This window comes from Vulpes lagopus, chromosome 6 (genome assembly GCF_018345385.1).
Source record: "Vulpes lagopus strain Blue_001 chromosome 6, ASM1834538v1, whole genome shotgun sequence".
NCBI classification, from domain to species: domain Eukaryota; kingdom Metazoa; phylum Chordata; class Mammalia; order Carnivora; family Canidae; genus Vulpes; species Vulpes lagopus.
The window spans coordinates 13296894-13318750 of NC_054829.1; the positions used below are offsets into that span (position 1 = coordinate 13296894).

At 36.8% G+C, this 21857-nt stretch overlaps 1 protein-coding gene across 1 annotated transcript in view; it reads right to left on the reverse strand.

The window, feature by feature from the left end:
- TTC8 (tetratricopeptide repeat domain 8) overlaps positions 1-21857 on the reverse strand; it is a 189846-nt gene that overhangs the window by 151763 nt on the left and 16226 nt on the right. Inside the window, exons 4-10 of the mRNA XM_041757777.1 lie at positions 21141-21204; positions 20873-21032; positions 20561-20650; positions 17143-17187; positions 8967-9052; positions 4853-4940; positions 2701-2811 (exon numbers count right to left, since the gene is read on the reverse strand). Coding sequence (XP_041613711.1) covers positions 2701-2811; positions 4853-4940; positions 8967-9052; positions 17143-17187; positions 20561-20650; positions 20873-21032; positions 21141-21204 — 644 coding nt within the window. The remainder of the gene's footprint in view (positions 1-2700; positions 2812-4852; positions 4941-8966; positions 9053-17142; positions 17188-20560; positions 20651-20872; positions 21033-21140; positions 21205-21857) is intronic.

Sequence of the window (21857 nt, forward strand, 5' to 3'; positions counted from 1 at the left end):
CCCTGTCCCAGACACAGCAACACTGATGATATCAGAGGCCTGGCAGGAATTCTTCCAACCAGCACCACACACCAAAGATTCCGTAGATTTCTAGCTCTTTCTGCCAACACTTCCTGCCTGAGAAGAAGGGCAGAAGATGGAGCTGAAAGGTCAGAGAGTTCTGATCGTATTGAGGTAGTCACTGCTCCGCATGAATACCACTGCTCTCAAAAATCAATTCTATTTCTTAAGCTTCTTGGTCAAAATTTTGTTCATGTTCAGATTAGGCTCATACAAGTACAGATACAGAGATTTGAATACAGTATTTTATTTTTATTGAATGATCAAAGCCTTCTACTTATGTGTTTATCAAAATTATATTTCAAAAGGGGAAACAGTATTTCTAGACAATTTAAAAATAAAGTTTGTTTTTTACTTTAAAAGTAATGCATGTTCATGACAGAAAATCAGGAAAATACAGAAAGTATGAAAAAGAAAATAAAAGTCATTCACATACTATTACCCAAATATAGCAACTATTAATATCTTCCACCCTCTTCCTAACAAAAGAATTTTAGAATATTGTACCTAAAATTTCAAGAATTTAAGAGAGAACAGAGATGTTTCTTGTCAGTGTTGTACTGGAAGTCCTAAACAGTAAGATTTTTTTATTAAGTGGCAAAATAATTGAGACAAAGAGATGAAGCTGTTTGCAGATGATGACTACTTTATTTACTTAGAAAATCTAAGAGCATTTATGGATAGGATATTAAAACTTCAAAAGAGTATTGGGCCTATTTCCTTTTTTAAAAGATTTTATTTATTTATTCATGGGAGACACAGAGAGAGAGGCAGAGACATAGACAGAGGGAGAAGCAGGCTCCCTGCGGGGAGCCCAAGGTAGGACTCAATCCCAGGGCCCTGGGATCATGATCTGAGCCAAAGGTAGATGCTCAACCACTGAGCTACCCAGGTGCCTCCAACCTATTTCCTTTTTAAGATTTTTAAAATTTATTTGAGAGAGAGCACTAATAGGGGAGAGGGGCAAAGAGAGAGGAACAAGCAGACTCCCTGGTGAGCAGGAAAGCCAACATGAGGCTCAATCCCAGGACTCTGAGATCATGATCTGAGCCAAAGGCAGATGCTTACCCAACTGAGTCACCCAGGCACCCCAATATTAGTCCTGTTTTCTAGTATCAAATGAACTTTAAAAAATTAGTGTATTCCTACTTATCAGAAATAGAAAATACAAAAGAAAAAAAGGATTCTACCCATAGTTATACCTAGGGATGGGATCTATCCAGGAAAGAGTATAACAGGCCTGAAACTACTATTCTTAGAAAGGCCTGCTTGTAAGGTTGGTCCCTGGCTGGCATCTGAGAACTTGGTGGGTTCCCTATATTGATATAAAACTTCCCTCAAATGGTAAAAGGGGCTCACACACCTAAACTATTTGAACAGTGTGGTGCATAAACCTGATGTGGTGCATGAATACCTGCATTATGTCTTGGAGTCTGGGATTTGGGTACATGGTAGACAGAAGGTGCCCATATGACCAACCCTTAGTAATCACCTTGTGTACCAAGTCTCTCATGAGCTTCCCTGATAGACATTGCTTCACACATGTTGTCACAACTTGTTCGAAGAATAAAGTGTGTCCTGTGTGATTCCACTAAGAGACAACTCCTAAAAGCTTACATGTCTGATTTCCTCTGAACTTTGACTCACCATGTGCCTTTTTCCTTTACTAGGTTTGCTTTACAGCCTTTTGATATAAATAAATCTGAGTTGTATCACTGAGTGCTGAGTTGAGTCCTTCTAATCACTGAAACTCAAGGTGGTTTGGGGGACCCCCAATACAACATCTTTATGGAGATAATTACAAAATATCCATTGATGAACAAAAGAAGACCTAAAAACATGGAGAATTTTATCATGATGGAGAGTGGGAGGAAAAGCAGCCCACCTACCCCCATCATTCATATATTCAATGCAATTCCAATCAATACGCCTGGAGGAGTTGTTCTGATTTTTAATAGTTCTTGATAAGTCAATCCTAAAATCAATATGGAACAGCAAAGGGCCAAAAACAACCAGCTGTGAGGAAGAGTAGGTGGTAGAATTTGTCCAACTTGAGATCAGGAATTACTGTAAAGCTATAGTAATTAGGCAGTGGGAAGGATATCTCAGTGGGGCTTTCCATGGAATTTGACAACATGACTCTAAAATTTGTAAGAATAAGCAAAAGTCCAAAACAGACAAAACATTCCTGATAAAGAATGATACCAAATAGTATTTGAGGCTGCAATAATTAAGATAGCATTATATTGGTACAATGATAGACAAACAGACCAATAGAACAGAAAGCCCCCAAAACATATCTACCCTCTATAGAAAAAAAAGTTGATATTTGAAATTACACATCTTGGGAGAAGGATCAACAGATGTGCTGGACAAATAGTTATCTATAGTGGGAAACTCATTTAAATCCCTATCTCATACCACACCCCTCACTCTTCTGTATGTTTGAAATACATCATAATAAAAACTTAGTGTGACTAAATACGTACACTAAAATCTCTACTCTGTTAGTAAGCCACAGGCCAGTAATCATAATTTTACAAATTGTTCTCCTTGCTAGGATCTCAAGGACCTAAGAGCTTACTTAAGTAGCAAATAAACTCAATTTCACATCAACTTTTTGAATAATATGAGCCTTACCTCATAGATCCTGGCAATTCCACAAAGTAGGGTTACTTCTCCTGGAAACTTATCTAAGCCTTGTTTGAAAAGAGTTAAAGCCGTCACTGGTTGATCCAATGAGATGTAAACCTAAAACCAAGTTACATTTCAATAAAAGTACTAGTTCTTAAAATAATAGTATTTGCTGTGATAAGTTGATAAATATTGCTTAGCAACAGGTTATCTCCTAGATATTATGGTAAAAAGTTTTCAGAAATGTGGATTAATTTTCAATAGTGATGTGATAGTTTTATCTTCACATGTCATCTTCGAAGCATCCATTCATTTATTCCTTCAACAAACACTCCTTGGGGGCTTGTGATTGCCAGAGACTGAGCAGTAAGTTAGTAAGAAAGGAACGAGGGAAAACCTTTTAGGATAGGACAGACAGGACTATGTCCATAAGCAGGCACAGAGGAACCAGTTATGAGATCAAAGTTGAAGATGCAGGAGAAAAAGGAACAAGAAGCTCTGAGAAAGGCAGCAGTGGAGAGCCTATGCAGAAGCTGGTTTTGGAAAAGGGCCCTCAGAAATAGAGGAGGAACAGATTTGTGAGGAATAGGGTCGGGGATGAGAGAGTTTGCACTTGATGGCTTCCACCTAACTAGCAATTAGGACATTAGTGTATCTAAGTCATACACTTCATAGGAAGTTCTAAAACAGGGAATTATAGTTGTAGGCATGGAAACATAAGATTATGACACTTTTTTCTCCATGATCTTGGATCCTCTATTTCCTTCAAAATAGACTGGAAGAAGGCCCAAATGGATACACAAAAAACCTGTAAATAGTGTTTAATGCTAAAGTAATAAAATATTTAATATTTTTAATTAACGATCTAATATTTTCAGAAATACGGTTCCTAAATCAGAATGATCTCTATTGTGTAGCAATTATTAAAGAAAATAAGTAAATTTTACTTTTATACAGTTGTGTAGGCAATAATAAGATATAAGCAAATCAATTTATGGAAAAATACATCAAACCATGTATTCAACAATAGTTAAATATAAAGCACATTTTTTTAATCACCTGGCAAGTGATTATCAGTGAAAAAGATGACAAATAGATGTTTTAATTTCAAGGTGTTAGAAAAGCTTAAAAGTCTACTGTGATGCTTAGAAACTTCTTTAAGAATTTAAGGTTTAACATATACAGAAGGTGGACTTAGTTTCAAACATCTCTGAAAACTACAGTAAATAGATCACAATTATTTAGCACTGTAGGTTTATATAGCGTAACTTTCATTTTGTTTCTTTTCAGTATGCAGATTCTTAAAACCATATTTAGGGAGTAGTGGCACTTCCTTTTATATAGCTCTTCTTTTCAACCTCCTTTAGCACACTTTTTAATTTTAAAAAATTCATCAAGATACAGCAAGATGATGTCCTACCCACCACTTCATCAAATGTTTCAAGTAGCCCTGGTCAGGGCCAAGAAGTAACTTTTTCCCAGGACTGAATTCTGATGGCCCTTGATGTTTGCTGTCGCTGTGGGAGGCAGTACGGGGCAGTGAGAAGGAAGACTTGCATTGGAGTACTGGATCGAAACAGCCAAGTGACGTTGAAAAACCTATTTACCCTCTTTAAGTCTCCACTATCATAAGGGTACAAAGGAAATTCTAAACTCTACCTTTGTGGGGTTTCTATGAGGCTTAAATTAACCTGTGGGTGGAAGAGACTGGATATAATACCTGCTACTGAATAGGTGTTCAATAAGGGGGAAATATCATCTTTGTTGTTATGGCAGAGCCAAGAAACCAACATCCTGCATAAAAACAATTCCCATTCTCTATAGCAACTTAGGTGGGAGACAGGCATGTTGTAGAAAAAAGGGCTTCTCTGGGGTCTGTTACCCATGGGGGCTGTAGTGAGCCTGTGGCAGTTTCTTCTGCTCTAATGGGCAATCTTTCAAAGGGGTTTTCTTATTTTTCACGGCAATCAGTTTCTCCTGAGACAGTTACCCTCCATATGTTCTCACTTTTCCACTCGCTATAAAGAAAAATAAGTCTGAGCACATTTACTTGCCAAATATTCCTGAAGAAACTGGCAGCTCTCCGTGTACATTGGCCAGAATTTGAACATTTATTTTGAGAAGACAGATTTCACTCCAGTTAAGAATACTTACTTACTTTTGCCAAGTAGAGAAATGTATCTACCATTTCCTGCTGCTTGAGGGCTGATTTAAACTGTTTTTCTGCTTCACGATACATTCCTAACCTAAGAACAGCCATTTTAAAAATTAGACATTCAACTTAAAAATAAATACTACAGCACTTATTCACACACTGACAATATGAATAGAGATAAATCACATTTCTAAGAGTAAATGTCTAAAGAAGGTAATGTCATACACACATATAAATTATTATCCGCATATAAATTATTATGTTTATATAGTTGAGCAAAAAGTTACCTATTTCCCGTAGTCACTGTCTATGTAACCCTCCAATGGTGTGTAAAAAGTCGTGTGAAGTCTAGACACTGCAGAACCAACAGCTGCCAGTGAGCCAAGGCAGCTCCATTTACCAACCAAAGAGCTTATAATCAGCTGGACATGTGGCAGGTAACCTGAGTAAATGCTTAGGGTCTCCATTTTATTGGAAGAACTCAAGGATGTCATTTCTTTGAAAACATTGTCTATTCTGACACAAAGGCCCACTTTTAAAACCATTCTTAAATAGTCTTGATGTAAGTAGTAATTGCTACTTGAGTGACACAGCTCTACTATTTTATGATTCTAGGAACATTTTCTTTTCCTTTATCTTTGTATCTGATACAGATTGCCCTGGTCTACAAATTTGAGATTTGTTCCTTGCCTAACTATAACTGTCCTGATATCAACCCCACTTCTTCTAACCAGGGAACATTTTATTATCAGCCTGTTCTAGATTTGTCAGGTCTTCTCCTAACTACCCATCCCTAGCCAGCCAAGAGCTGCTTAGGCACTTTATGATGCTTTCATTTTGTGAAAACTGGAACAATACACAGTATGTTTCGTTGTGCTGCTTTCATTCAGAGTCTTGACAGAAGAACTCTGACCTTCTACTTGGCTGTCTAAGCCTCAAGCACTGGTGTGGCTACATCCAAATAGCTGCTAGAAGATGTGGGATTAATGGAGTTAAAAGGAAACCCCCCAAAAACTGCCCTAAAGTTAGAGAATGTGCAGAATGGCAGAAGCCCCCCACCTCTTCAAAGCTCCCACAACTTTTACAAGAATATTCACAAAATGTTACCAAAGAACTCTCAAGTTCTGGAAAACAGCATAGTTCTACACAGAGCTTCAACTGAGCATTCAAACCTTAGGCATGTGGCTAAAGTTCAGCCACACTGAATTATCCATGAGTCTGTATATTTTTACCTAATATGATGTCTCCTCCCAAAAATAGTTTAAAAGTGATTACACTATAACCCTATAAGATACATATAAAGAATATGAAAACAGAAATTGATTTTTTTAAACAGAATTATGGAAAGATAAACAATTTTTTTAAAAGCAATCTAAATAAATAAATAAATAAATAAATAAATAAATAAATAAATAAAGCAATCAGCCATTTAACTACCCTGAAAACCAAAGAAAGGAAGATTGGGTCATACACTTTTTTTTTTAAATTACTGCATCCTCAAGAGATAACTTCTTCTAGTACTATCAAAGAGGAATAACCACATGGGTTCTTATGCAAAGGAAATTAAGTGGGTCATGTCTAAAGAAAGTCTAGGAATGAGGAAAATATCAGTCAAGTTCATGAACAGGCTAATATCAGAAAGTCGAAGTCCCAAGATAACCCCACCACCTGCCAACTTTTTCTCTCCAATTCAATAGTTGTCAAATGCCAACTGCACACACATTTCATGATCCAAAGATGAAGATCACAACCATGTCCTAAAGGCAGCAATAAGAATGGAATAAAACATGTTCACAAATAAATGGAATCGTATTTTGGCCAATAAGAAAAAAACAGGTGCTGCGAGAGCACAGAGGTGGAATGAACCTAAATAGTATCTAGGAGGAAGTGATAGGCAAGGTAGGGTGAGGTAGGGATGGGGGAGCATCTCAGATGGAAGCAAACTGTCAGTGCGAGCACACAGAGAACAGAGTGCACAGCCCAGGAGGGGGATGCTGAGTTGTTTGGTTTAACTAGAAGGGAGGACACCACAAGTAATGGGAGAAGGGAGTAAGGGAGTAAGGGAGCAAGTGTGGCCTGGGACAGGATCAGACATGCCACTCTCAAAATCCAGACTTCATCCTAGAGGTCGTGGAGATTAACCAAGGAGTCCACCCGGAGCTGTTTCTGTCACAACAGTTACTCTGCCGCTAGTATAAGAAGAAGGATGGAAGGGGCAAGAAATGGGGGCAGAGAAGCCAGATAAGAAGCTATAGAACAGTTCAAACAAACAGAAAGTCAGAATTCAGGCACTGGAGCAGGAATGGGGCCATAAGGAAGCTGTAGACAAAGAACTAGAAGAATGTACTGGTCGGGGTCAAAGAGACACACATCAACTGGGGCTACACCCTCTGGTAGCCCAGCCTGGACCTGTTGGGTCGCATTAGGAGCTTCCCCTCAGCTCTCTCTGCTTGCTTCTCTCACTGTGGAAGCCATGCTTCTCATCATTTACTGTCCTCTCCCCCACTGGCCTGTAAACCATCTGAAGGAAGGACTACCTAATAAATACCTGTAACCCCTGTGCCGGGCTCATTAAATACCCTAGCAAGTCAGTGACTGCAGGAGTGCTGAGCCCATACTAAAGACGAGAGGCAATTAAGGGTCAGAGGAGAAGGCTGATTAACCTGGCAAGGTACACTTATTTAAATGCCATTTCATACAAATGGCAGAAGGAATCCAAATTGTGCTTCTCTTTAATTGTTAAAGATATCTTAGGGTTTTGTTTAGAAGCTCGAGATTTCAAGCTTGCTTTCAGAAATTATATTCATAAAAGTTTAATGGTATGATGCTATGAAATTACCTTTTAGTAGAAAATACTTCCTCAGTCTAATAGCAGAAAAAACACTTAAGTTCTTGTAAAATATCTAAGTGGAAAGTAGTCTTAATTTCAACCAAAAAAGAATAAGCATCCTTTTTATTCCATTTACAGATTTCTTTTTCCTTACAGTAAAGGAAAGTTCTTAAGTACTGAAGGATGCTCCTAGTAACCGGTCTACCTTGTTTTGAATACTAAGATGTATTTATATTTATAAAATACAATTGCCCGTTTGTCTCTATTTTACAAATGCTCCAAATGCATTTCAATATCAGGAAACAAGTTTTTTTGTTTTGTTTTTAGGCAACAAGTTTTAGATCTCATTTCTAGTTGCTGTGTAATATTCACATAATTAATTACAACTTTCCTGACCTCTCAATTAATTTGCTTGAAAATGTGTTTAGGGGGCACCTGGGTGGCTCAGTCAGTTAAGCGTCTAACTCTTGATTTCGGCTCAGGTTGTGATCATGGGATTGAGCCCAGTGTAGGGCTCCACACTCAGCAGGGAGTCTGTTTGAAGATTCTTACCCTTTGCCCCACTCCCTGCTTGCACATGTGCTCTCTCCTTCTCTCTAAGGAAAAAAATGTGTTTAAACATTAAGTAAATTAATGTAAGAATATTCAGATCCTAGAGAAACACTACAGAATTGTGCAAGTAGTAAGAGAACTGATATCAGAAAGCTGAGCTCAAATTCTCATTCTGCCACTGACAAACTGTGTGAATTTGGACAAGTCACTTTATCTTTCTGAGGCTCAGTTTTTTTCATCTGGACAAAGCTAACAATAATAGTAACTACCTCCAGGTGTGGTGAGATTTAAGTGAGATCATGTCACATATGGACAAGTTAGCTCTCAATCATGAAGCACTTTACAGATGTGAGGCATCAGGGGACATAAAAAGACTTGAGAGCAAGAGAAGAGGAACAAGCAACAACGAACTCAATTCTAACAAGCCTGTTACTAACTAGTATTTTACTAACTAGTTCTTGGTGCAAATCACGGGCTCTCTCTGGCCTCAGCTTCCTCATCCAAAAAGAGGTATTGGATCTGAAGGTGCAGAGTTTCCCCTGCCCAGCATTACAGTTTTATTATTATTTATTATTTATTATCAGTTCTTACTGCTACCACATTAAATGCTCTCTCAACAAAGACACACTTTTCATTTCTTCCTGAGGAAGTTCCACCCAGAAAAATAACAATCAGAGTTGAGACTCTAAAATATGCCGCCATGTCTAAGCCCTTCACAAATAATCAAAATTTTACCTGTAGTAACATTTTCCAATCTGTACTTTCCACCACCAGTCCTTGTACTGAGAGTGCTCTGTGGAAAGGGCAGCCAAGTCCAAAGCCTTTGAAAACAATTCATTTTGGATTAGGATTTTCTTTTCGAACAATGAACAGAAACAATAAATAATGAGATAAACCATATAATTAGCATTGATCAAAACATGCATTAGAAATCAGACAGAAACTCAAGTGGCTCATGTTTCCAGATGGCTCCACCAATTTTCCCTAAATAATCGGTTCCAGACCAGAGGGTTGACAGCAGATGAATGTAAAAACTGATCAAAGGAAAGCAGATGTACAACATATTAGAATACAATTTTAATATACACTACATAAAATGGTTATTTAAAAAATCCCCTAAGTTGTACGCTCTCCCCACCCTTTATCTACCATCCAATGATTCAAAACACCTCTAAACTCAGTGGCAGTCAAGCCTTTGGTGTGTCAGCCAGGTCCAAATGCAAGGTCCCACTTTAAGATAGATGTAGAAAAATAGAGAAAGACCAAGTAAGCAGATAGATGGTCTGGCAAACAGGATCATGAAGAAGAGTCAAAGGACCAAGGACCCTTGGATATCTGTCGTCTTCAACCACCACTGTTCCATCATTCTGACCCCAGTTCAAATCCAGTGATGCTGAGGGTCAGACTCCTTTGCTGCCGAATGAACAAGATTTTCTGAGTTGCTTTCATGTTTTACACGTGTTTATCCCTTTCTCTCTAATGTCTTCTAGTTTGTTCCTTCTAATGTTTATTCAAGATCAGATAAGAGGTGACTAAATAGGAATTAGGATTTTATACAGAAGAAGTAGAAACTATTTGGACAAAAAGGAAAGCAAATCAATCTTTACACAAATTTGAAGCTCAGGTGAAGATCCAGTGAATAAAAACTCAGGTTATTAATTAAAAGAGAATTCTCATTGTTTTATTATACTTATTATTTTCTCTCAAGGTTGGAAAACTCTTATTCTTTTAGTCAGTGTTAGTATAATCATGATATCCAACAGTTAAAGTTACTTTCAGATTTCAGTTCTATGAGCTCAGAGTATATCCCATATTACTGTCCATGTGTTAAAATGAACTCTTTCTTGAAATGCAAGCCAGATGAATCCCTTCCCTCCTACCACAAAATTAACAGCTTTCCTTGTGTTTCCCCATCTTATCTTGCTCCAGGGGAAACTTTTAAATATGCAAACCCTTTATAAAGGAATGGTGTCACCACATTGAGGTTATAATGGACCTGAAAAATCAACACCTCTATTTGAAAGCTATGGGAATTAAGAACAAGCCACACACTACTTTCATATGCTTATTGTCCTTTTTCCCCCAAAACCAGAAATAAAAGTGAAGCAAAAAATGCAGGGGGAAAGTGTAACTTTAATTAGCATTATCTCTAAAAATAATTTGAAAAACATATTTTCAATCAGCTCAATTCAGGACTGAATTGTAAATATCTGAACATATTAATTTTAACTTAATTTTTAAAAAGAACTTTTCCAGCAAATCATATTCAGTCTCATGTTTAATATAACAGATCTTCTAGTTTTTCAGAAAAATACGACACTCTAAATTTGTCACATATTCTGATTTCCCACGGTTAGATTTAGCACTTATTACAGGCTGCTGACTTTGGTTATGGTCCTAAAACAAGTCTTCCTACGTAAGACCTCTATGTCTGTGCTGAGCCGATTAAGGAAATATAGAATAAAAATGATTAAAAAATACATTTTAGTGATCACTCATCATATGAACACTGCGGCTGTACTAGACAAAACTGTGACTATTTTAAGTGGGCCTTAGGTTCCCTGAGGACAGGCACCCCTTCTTACCCACCTCTGTTGTTCTTAATACGTTGCCATGCTGTTAAGAGGCACTCAAGAGGGCTGCCCTGGTGGCTCAGCGGCTTAGCGCTGTCATCAGCCCAGGGCGTGATCCTGGAGACTTGGGATCCAGTCCCGTGTCGGGCTCCCTGCATGGAGCCTGTTTCTCCCTTTGCCTATGTCTCTGCCTCTCTGTCTCTTTCTGTGTCTATCATGAATAAATAAAATCTTTAAAAAAAAAAAAAAGGCACTCAAGAATGATGTGTGTTTTGAATTAATTCTATTCCTTATTTCTGACTTCTATTGAAAGTAAGAGCCAAACAAAACTGTCAGAGTAATAAGATTCATAATTAAAAGCTATTAACTTTTTAAAATATTAAAATAATGGGGATCTCTGGGTGGCGCAGCGGTTTGGCGCCTGCCTTTGGCCCAGGGCGCGATCCTGGAGACCCGGGATCGAATCCCACGTCAGGCTCCCGGTGCATGGAGCCTGCTTCTCCCTCTGCCTGCGTCTCTGTCTCTCTCTCTCTCTCTCTCTGTGACTATCATAAATAAATAAAAAAATTTAAAAATAAAATAAAATAAAATATTAAAATAATGACAGATCTATATTTCTTTCAAGTCTTTACCAATTTTTAAAAATAAATGACTACATATTTAAGAATCTTTGAATAATTTAATCAATGTAATATCTAAATATTAATAAAGGCCTAGAATGTCACATAAAAGCCATAAGTTCATAAAAGTCCATAAGGAGAAGGGATCTTGGCAGATCTAGACTACCAAGTAGTAGTGTTTGTGAATATGCCCAACTGAGCATCCCAGTGTATTTTTAAGGAACAGTGCTCCAACCACTAATATTCTTAATGAACCAGCCATCTTTTAGTTATTGTTACGGTTGCAACAACTTCAGGATGATGAAATTAAAGAGCATACGTAAATGAAGATTCCAGAATCAAGCCACATGCCACTTTAGTTTTGCCAGTACTGTCAATATCACCCCAAAAGGTACAAGGAAGGGAAGGGAGTTAAAAAGAACTCAAAGGCAGAAATATAGTTTTCCATAAATCAACTTTACTTTTTCTTATCACTTAACTATCACTTCATAATATTCTCTTTAGTTGCCTACAGTATCCTCCATAATTGTACACAAAGACAGAATCACCAACCCACATGGCACTTAGTTTTGTCAATATTGCCCACACAACAAATGGAAAAAGCATTAAGAATGGAAAGACAGAAGTAAAGTTTTCCACAGAAAATCAACTTCATTCTTTCTTAACATTTAAGTACAACTTCACAGTATCCTCCCTATTTGTCTATAATATTCTCTGTATCTGTGTGAAATAATTCGTTTAAAAAGAAATTTGGAGGCCACCTAAAGTAACTAATATAAAAGCACCACTGATTTCCTCAGCATGTTAAAAAAACAATTCCTCTTTTCTTTTTCTAGCTAATGTTGTAAAACATAGTTTGGAAAGAAGATATAAAAATGCATGCTTTCTGCTCATTACCTAAATCCTTCTTCCATTCAGAAAATAACATTTGTGGTAAAAATCTAAAATGACATCTTAATGGAACAAGCTGATCCATAAAAGAACTATAATGCAATGAGCCCATAACAGAGTAAGGAAACAGACATAGGGCATGTGTCCTACTCAATACTGCTCACATCCATCACAGCACCAAAACACATGTACTCAATAATAACTTGTTTAAAGAATAACCCAATCAAGTAATAAACCAATCAATAAATTAATGAATAAGAGGAAAACAGAGGAACAATTTGTGCTTTTCACTAAATAAAAACAAAAACTGCTTAATTTCATGTTCTATAAAATACATGTATTGAGGGTAAGCAGGTGAAAATAACAAGCAGCATGCAATTACAAGGATTTTAATTTATTACTGCCCCTAATTTGTAGCTAAATTTAGAAATGAAAGTTGCTATAACATTACTGAAAACTGGATAATTTCCATTAGTGCTATGAAGTATAGCTTTTTTAATTTACTGTTATAATGTAAGCTATTGGCACCATGTAGGCATTTTAACAAATATTTGTGGAATTAATATACATTAACCCTGCAATACTTTTATTTCCATTTTTGGGTAATATTTTCTATATGTTACAAATATATATGTTTAGAGTGATAATTCTATTTAATGTGCGGGCTAAATGGTATACTTTGTTGGCTTAACACTATAAACACTTTATATAAGTATATATAAAAATATGTGTATTCTGTTTGTCTAGTTTTCATAATTATGATTTTTAATGGCTGCATAAAACCCCAGCATGCAGTGTATTATAATTTACTAAACTTGTCTTCTATCATTGAACATACAGGTTACCGTCCAGGTTGCTTTGCTACTACAACTAATGCTACGATGAACATCTTTGCAAGTGCATCTGAGTACTTTGTGAAATTTCTTGAGAAGGGAAATTATAGAAACAAATGGAATAAATGTTTATAGCTATCTGTTTTATATTATAATCTTTTCCAAATTATTATACCACTTAAAATATCATCTATGTCAGTATAACAATTACTCTACTCCCTTCCAGCATATTTTCCAAATTTCATAAATGCAAAATTGCAAGTCCAAAATTTCCTTAACTTACATTTTTATGTTAGAAAGTGCATCTCTAATGTGCTTGTTTACTGGCATTTTCTCTAATGTAAATTTTCCGTTGCCGGATCATTTCCATTTCCATAAAACATTTCCTAACAAATTCAGATAAGCTTTTTCCTATTTAACAAACACTAACATTTTAAAATCATGCTTATGTACATATTTCACCCTCTGTTATCCTTTTACGTTTCGTTTTGCTTCTGTTCACTGTGCAGAGATATATATGAATTAGTAAACCTTTTTCCTTTGTGATTGCTTCATAAATTTTTGTTTCCTAGTTTGAATTTTTTAAAAATTCATCACTCATCAAATGTCTAAAAGTCTTTAGAAAAATTTTCTCAACAGTGTTGTTTAATGAAGTATAAGCATCTGTTTTAAAGAGTCAAAAACTGTGCTCAATGTTGCCTTTCACGGTTCCTAAGAATAAAAATATAAAATGGATACTGCAGACTTTAGCTTTCAAATGGTATTTTTATAACATTGCCTTGCTACTGAGATCTATTTGCCAGTCACTTTTGCTGGGCCTTTTCTCTTAATTTGTGGGCTTCTTTCATGGAACCAGGAGACACATTCCCCCCTATTTATTACATATGGAGCTCTGGCCCTCGAGTCCTGTTCATGCTCCCAGCTCTATTTTCCTACATTAGAGGGCTCAGCATTCCAGCCTTCTATTAATCATTGCCTTTCAAACTATATTCTTTAGCAGCAGTTCCCAATCCTGGCTAAAAATTAGCATTGCCTGTGCAGCTTTTTATTAACAACAGATTTACCAGACATACCCATGGGGATTCTGATTCAGGAAGTCTAGCATGGATCCAGAAATCCATCACATTAAAATTCACCAGGTGATGCAGAAACAGTAGGATTTAGGAACTACTCAAGAGCCCTAGGCTTTGAGGGGTGGGAGCTCACGTGGCGGAGTAAGGAGGAGACCCAGTGAATATGTTCTTGGTCTGCTACTTCTGCTTGAATTCAAGCAGCTCTGCTTTTGTCTGTTTTATACAGCAGAGTCTGGATGAGATTTCATTTGAAGAGAAAGGTTGTGCTACTTAAGGAAAAAATGTGAAAATCACTGCTCTATTTAAGATTTTCAAAGGGATCCCTGGGTGGCGCAGCGGTTTGGCGCCTGCCTTTGGCCCAGGGCGCGATCCTGGAGACCCGGGATCGAATCCCACATCGGGCTCCCGGCTCATGGAGCCTGCTTCTCCCTCTGCCTGTGTCTCTGCCTCTCTCTCTTTCTCTCTGTATGACTATCATAAATAAATAAAATTAAAAAAAAAAAATAAGATTTTCAAACTTTTGAGATTTTAAGATGTTCACATTTTTTTACACATTTTTTGAATCAATAAATATGAAGAACTGTGAAAGCATTCTAAAATACATAATATATAAAGGTTAATTCTGTTAGACTCTTTAGAGTTTTTAGAATCCTTAGAACCTTTAGAACATAAGTTCAGTTAGTGCAGAGAATAAATCCTATTTTATTTCAATGTGGTTCCTATTCGTCAATGTCATTATGTCAATGCCAAATGTAGAGTGACATCCTCAAGATGAATCTCTTAATGAAGACATTATCACCATGATCTACAAAGAGTATACAATCTGTCTACTTTCTGAATCCATTGTCTACAACTCCTCCCCTCATAGACCTCACTCCAGCCACCCTGGCCTCCTTACTACTCCTTGAACAATTCAAGCGTGCTTCCACTCAGGGCCTTTGTAGTTAAAGTTCTCTCTGACTTACATATTCTTCCTACACAGGACTGTATGGTCTGCTCCACCGCCCCCCTTCATCAGACCTCTGTTTAAGTGTCTTTTCAGAGTGGATTTCACTGATCCCCTTTCCATCCCATCCAAAATACCATGCTCCCCCATGTCACTGTGTATTTGCCTACCTGCTTTCTTGCTCTGTTACCTTCATAGTACTTATTATCCCATGACACGCAATGTGTTTCTAAATTTGCCAGTTCTCTCTTTTCCTTCCAAAACCAGAACATAACCTCCAAAAGAGCAGAGATCTTGTCTGCTGGCCTCCCTCTGTAATCTTAGGACCTAAAACAGTGGCTGGCACAAACTGTAGGGGCTCAGACATTTTTGGATGAAAGAAAAAAATGTCTCTTCAATAAATTAATTAATCCTTAGAAAGCTAAAATCCAGCTTTATGCAATGGAAAGACTGATTCCTTTATTTGGATGTTTCTTTAAAATGACAGTGTAACTAAATGATTTTACGTGACATACTGAAAGCCTCTGACAAGCTTTATATTAAGTGAAAATGGCATGTGCTGACTGATTTCCAGAAATGTGCATAATTTCTGCTCCAGCCTCAGTTTCCTCTCTTCCTACACGGCCACATCCACTAGAACTTCACTATACCACAACTTCTACATTCTATGTATGGGGCCCAGGCTCTCTCCTACATTTAGTCCATCTAAGTACCTGCAGTGGTATCTCCACTTGGATAGCCTGCCACGATTTTTAACTTAAAATGCCTTCAAGTGAATTATCTAGCTTCTGTAGAAACCGACTTCTTTCCCTAATTATCCCATTTCTGTTAGTAAAACAATCATTCTTCTTGCAGCACCTTTAGGAGGCAGATTTGATGAGTGTCTTTCCTCGGTCCTGCACATCAAATCTGTCATCACGTTCTGCAACTTCTTTCTTCAAAATGTCTCTTTGATCCTCCCATTTCTTAGTCCATGGCCTGTTTTTTTCACTCCATAACTTGCTTATGTTTTTATCCTTTCTTTACATTTATTTTCCCTCCTTCCCTCCCAAAAATCCAACTTATTTTGTGGCTCTTTACTAATAGTACCCCTTTGAGTTTTTTTTTTCTTTGCTATCTGGTGACAATGTCACAGCTTGGCAATATCTCTTTAATTGTGTCATTATGCCAATTTTATTTTCTCAGCTAGATTGCATGGCTTAGAGAGGAAAAAATATTTTTATTAGTTTTCCTAGTACATAGCACAGTGGTTGACACATAGAAAACACGATTAAGGAAAACGTTTTTATTTTCCTAAAAGCTTTTTCCCTAAACTAATAGGAAAATACTATCACTAGACACTACAGAATTATGTACATTCAGTTTGACAAAATTTGTGAGATAACTGGTTATTTGCTTATTAGCATGTAAAAAGTGAAACAAATGAAGCAATATGCATATAACCTTAAAACTCTTGCAAAGAAGCTACCAAGATGATTGAACAGTACTGAAGCTGGGTGACGGGTGATACAGGCTCATTATATTATTCCCTCTACTTGTGTGTGTTTGAATTTTTCTTTTCATAAAATGTTGAAGAAGGGGGAAGGGGTGCACTATAAACAAACCAGAAATACTCATATGAGTAAACCCGTATTAATACACTATATGGACTACAGAAAAAAGAAGGATCAACAGTGCTACTAGCATAAAAAATAAACTGTAGCACAAACACATTATGCAATATTCTCAATTATCTGAATCTTGCTCTTCAGTGGGTGTCTACATACTCTAGGGACCAGGCATAGTTCTTACCACTCCTATAGTTACACGAATTTTTCTACTGAAATCAACAGTGGTTTTGAAAGTATTAGTAATGCTCCAATTTTTAATAATTCCATCTGTTTATAAAGTAAGAAATAGAACATTTCAGAATCAAAATCCCCAAAGTCTTATTATAATTTTTAATAAAAGAAAATAGCATGAATTCAAAACTTACAGTCTTAACATCATTTTCATGATGAAAGATATACTCAAACAAAGCCTATGAAGAAAAAAAACACCAAAAGTACATTAGATTTTATTTTTAACAAAAGCACTCTATTGTTATATCAAAATTCAAAGACCATTTTGACAGCAGCTGATTTGAACCAAAATAACAAGGTACTCTAAAAGTGCCTTTATAAGTAAAAGGTCTATCCATCATTTTTTACAATCACCATTTTAAAATACAGCGATTTATGCCAGATTCCTGTATTTATAGAATACAGACTGGAAAACTCAAATAACTAAACAGTGTTTTTGTATTATACATACTATTTTACTAGAAAGGGACAAATGAAAACATCAACTATGGGATTATCCTAAAACAGATTTAGCCCATTATTTTACACACTCTACGTATATATGATATTGATAATGACACTTTAGACACGGAGAAAATTTAGAAGTTTCTTCTAAAACAAAGTAGAGCTTAAGTGTAAAGTGGGATGTGTAGATGACTCTGATGTGCAACTAGGTCTGAGAACCATTATTTTAATACTTCTCTCAACTCATCTGAATAAATAAGCATCTACTAAATCCCCATTGGTGGTATCACGTTTGTCCATAGAGCCATTATTGTACACTTGCAAAGAGGCCAGCATTTCAAGATTATTACCAGAGAAAACTTAAGAGGCAACCAAAGAAAGAAAAAAGAAACTAGGACAAGGCCCTTCTTTTAGAAACTGCACCTAACTCTCCATTGGTTCTGTTATAAAGAAGAAAAGTCAAGAGTGCAATTACCATTGCTGTGAAAAGGAGTTACCATAGACAACTCAAGCAATCATTATTCGAAATGAGTCCTGATGAGTAAAAGCGAATTGGAAACCAAAGACAGAAAAACCGGGCATTATTTCTACAACACACTAAAAAAAAAAAAAAAGCACAAAATCTAGTTCAGTTTAAATCTATGAAGACACACACAAAAAAAAATCTATGAACACATACTATATCTGTCCTGGAAGCATCTTAGTTTGAGGGAGATGCCTTCATGGACTGCACTCCCTAGATAGAAAACAGCAATGTGGGGGTGCCTGGGTGGTGCAGTCAGTTAAGTGACCAACTCTTGGTTTCAGCTCAGTCATGATCTCAGGATCATGAGATCGAGCCCCACATCAGGCTCCACATTGAGCACCGAGTCTGCTTAAGTTTCTCTCTCTCCCTCTTCCTCTGTTCCTCACCCCTAAAGTTCTCTCTCTAAAATAAACAAATCTTTAAAAAAAATTTTTAAAAAAGACAAAACACCAATGATACCAGCTAAATGGCCTAAAAGGCAGGAGTTCCATATATTCCATAGGAGTTGCTGTGAATACTCAATTCCTATGAAGGTAAGGGAAATAAATGTAGCTTTATAATTCTGCTAAATGAAGTTGACCAGATTGCTGTTAAATAAGAAATTAAGAAAAAATGTCATCAGTGTTATTATAGGCTAATTCTCTATCAACTGACATTTCTTTCTCTGATTTTAATTTCAAGTCTGTATGGCTAGCATCCATTCTTATATTCCCTAGTGTTTGACACTTAGTAAATATGTAAAACGCCATTAGAACCAAGGTTCAGAATGAGCTCGGCTCATGTATAGAATTCAGAGATTACAGCTACAAACCTGGACTAGGCTTAGACCAGTTTTAGCAACAGCTAAATGCTCATGTTTCTGAATTATTCCAAGTTCAACTCCAAGTTTATCTATACATTGGACAGGTCATGGACCTCTCAGTCTCTCTCTCTCACCACACATATACACACTTATTTTCACTCTTTCTCTTTAATTTAAAGGAGCATATAATCTTTCTTTTAAGGTTTATTTATTTATTTATTTTTAGTTTTATTTATTTGTTCATGAGAGACACACACAGAGAGAGGCAGAGACACAGGCAGAGGGAGAAGCAGGCTCCATGCAGGGAGCCTGACATGGGACTCGATCCTGGGACTCCAGGATCATGCCCTGGGCTGAAGGTGGCACTAAACTGCTGAGCCACTCGGGCTGCCCAAGATTTATTTATTTTTGAGAGAAAGAGAGAGAGAGAGTACATGAGTGGGAGGAAGGACAGAATCTTCAAGCGGACTCCCCACTGAGCACAGGGCCCAATGTAGGGCTAGATCTTATGACCCTGAGATTATGACCTGAACCAAAACTAAGAACTGGACACTTAAATGACTGAGCCACCCAGGTGCCAAGCATCTAGTCTTTGAGTAGTTAGAATTATTAATGTAATTCTCAATAAGGATCACTCAAGCCAGTAGGTGATTTTGAGATGCCTGCCTAATTACTAATTAGAAGTACTTATTTTTTATTTTTATTTTTTTTTAATTTATTTATGATAGTCACAGAGAGAGAGAGAGAGAGAGAGAGAGAGGAAGAGACACAGGCAGGGGGAGAAGCAGGCTCCATGCACCGGGAGCCCGATGTGGGACTCGATCCCGGGTCTCCAGGATCGCGCCCTGGGCCAAAGGCAGGTGCCAAACCGCTGCTCCACCCAGGGATTCCCGAAGTACTTATTTTTTAATCTTCCTTTTGACAATCCTAAAATTCTACAAGAATAGAAAATTATTTTTCTGAGAACAATCCAAGATGAAAAAGGAAAACACACACTGATGCAGTGATGACCTTCTAAGCTTCTTTCCACAAAGATGATGCTGCATATCTGTTTTATTTGTTACAAAATGCTGTTCCTTTATCAACAGTAGCCAAACAATAGAGACAGCCTAAATGTCCACTGACTGATAAATGAATAAGAAAAATGTGGTATACATATATAATGGAATATTCCTCAGTCATCAGAAAGAATGAAATCTTGCTATTTGCAATGACATGGATGGAGCTACAGAGTATTATGCTATGTGACACAAGTCAGTCAGAGAAAAACAAATACCATATGATCTCATATGTAGAATTTAAGAAAGAAAACAAATGAGCATATGGGAAGCAGAAAAGAAAAAAAGAAAAGGAAGACAAATCATAAGAGACTCTTAATGATAAAGAACAATCTGAGGGTTGATGGAGGGAAGGGTGGTGGGGGATAGGCTAGATGGGTGATGGGGATTAAGGAGGGCACCTGTTGGGATGAGAACTGGGTGTTGTATGTAAGCGATGAATCACTGAATTCTATTCCAGAAACCAATATTGCACTGTATGTTAACTAACTTGATTTAAATTTTTTTAAAATTGCTGTTCTTTATTAGAGGAAAAACAATTTCCTAAAATAATGGTATATACACTTTATTTCTGACTGACTTTTAAGAGGAATTTTATATAGTAAACATTTCCATTTCAATCAAGACATAGCCTTTCCTTCACAAATTTTCTCTATTTCCTAGAATGTTGTTATAATACATCTAACATGACTTCAAAACATAAAATCATTTTAAGTACATACCTTTGCCAATTTAGGTTTCTGAGCATATTTTGTTAAATTTAGTCTAGATAAATTTATAAAAGGTCCATCCGGACTTGTAAGCATGGAAGCCTATGGGGGAAAAACACAGAACAAGAAATCAAAATCTGAAACTTCCTCTTGAAACATAAATTGAGTTAAATGAGCATAAAAATTACAAAGAAAACAAAAGTAAAAAGAATCACCTGTAAAAAATCTTCATATAACTTTCCACTATAACAAACAGCAAAAAAAATGGTATCATATAAAGCTACTTTGCTAATACAAAACTATGGGAAGGCTGACAGAACTCACCGTTCCCAGCCTGACAAATCTTCCAGATGAGCTGGTGATAGGGCGAGCTGTGTAGGCAGTTCTGGGTGTTCTAATAGCCTGTTCCATAGTGCCAGGCCTTCCACTCTGTGTGCCAGGTCTAAGGAAACCTGTAATGGGTCTTCCAGCTTGAGTGATTGGCCTGTGGAAGGTGTACATTGTGATAATACAAAAAAAGATCGATAAAGGAAGATTCTCATACAGTCTGGTCAATATTTAATGACAAAAAGTATGAAACAGATGTAAATACCTGATAGCTGGACTAGGCCCTCCTGTCTGATTAGCTCCAGGGAGTTTCAAAGATGTTCCAGGGCCTGTGAGATGAGATGGCAAACTCAATTAATATGAGTTATTAATCTTTAAAAACTGTCAGCTAATGTAATTTTTAGGAATGCGCTGGCCTAGTGAAAAGAACATCAATAACAGGAATTGTATTTTATGGAAATGTATTTGAGACGGATATTTATTGAATATCTATCATGTTATCTTATGTAATCACATGTAATCTTCACACGAAGTCTGTAAGGTAGGTAGTATTCACCCATTTAGCAAAGGCCTAAAGGGTTAGGTAAAGATGTCAACCTGTTAGTAGAGCTGAAGTTCAAACTCAAGGCTAGAAAGCTCCAAAGCACCAAAAGACAGTTCTATACTCATAGTTTATTCCTGCTACAATATCTAGAATTTAGATATTTTAACTCCAAAAGAGCAAAATGATGGGGAAAAAAGACATTTTTAACAGGAACCATACCTATTTTTTTTCCTCAATTTCCATTTGAAGCTCTAAAAGTTATCTTTCAAAACATGTAAGTGATTGATAGTTGTTGTAACTATCAAATACAGCAAGACCACTGTATGTCATGATCATTACGAAATACCATTTGTGCCAGCACATCCAGAGGCCAGGGACCGGGCCTCTATGGCAATCCCGACAGGCCTTCACAGGCCAGCATATCACTCCATCACCTCA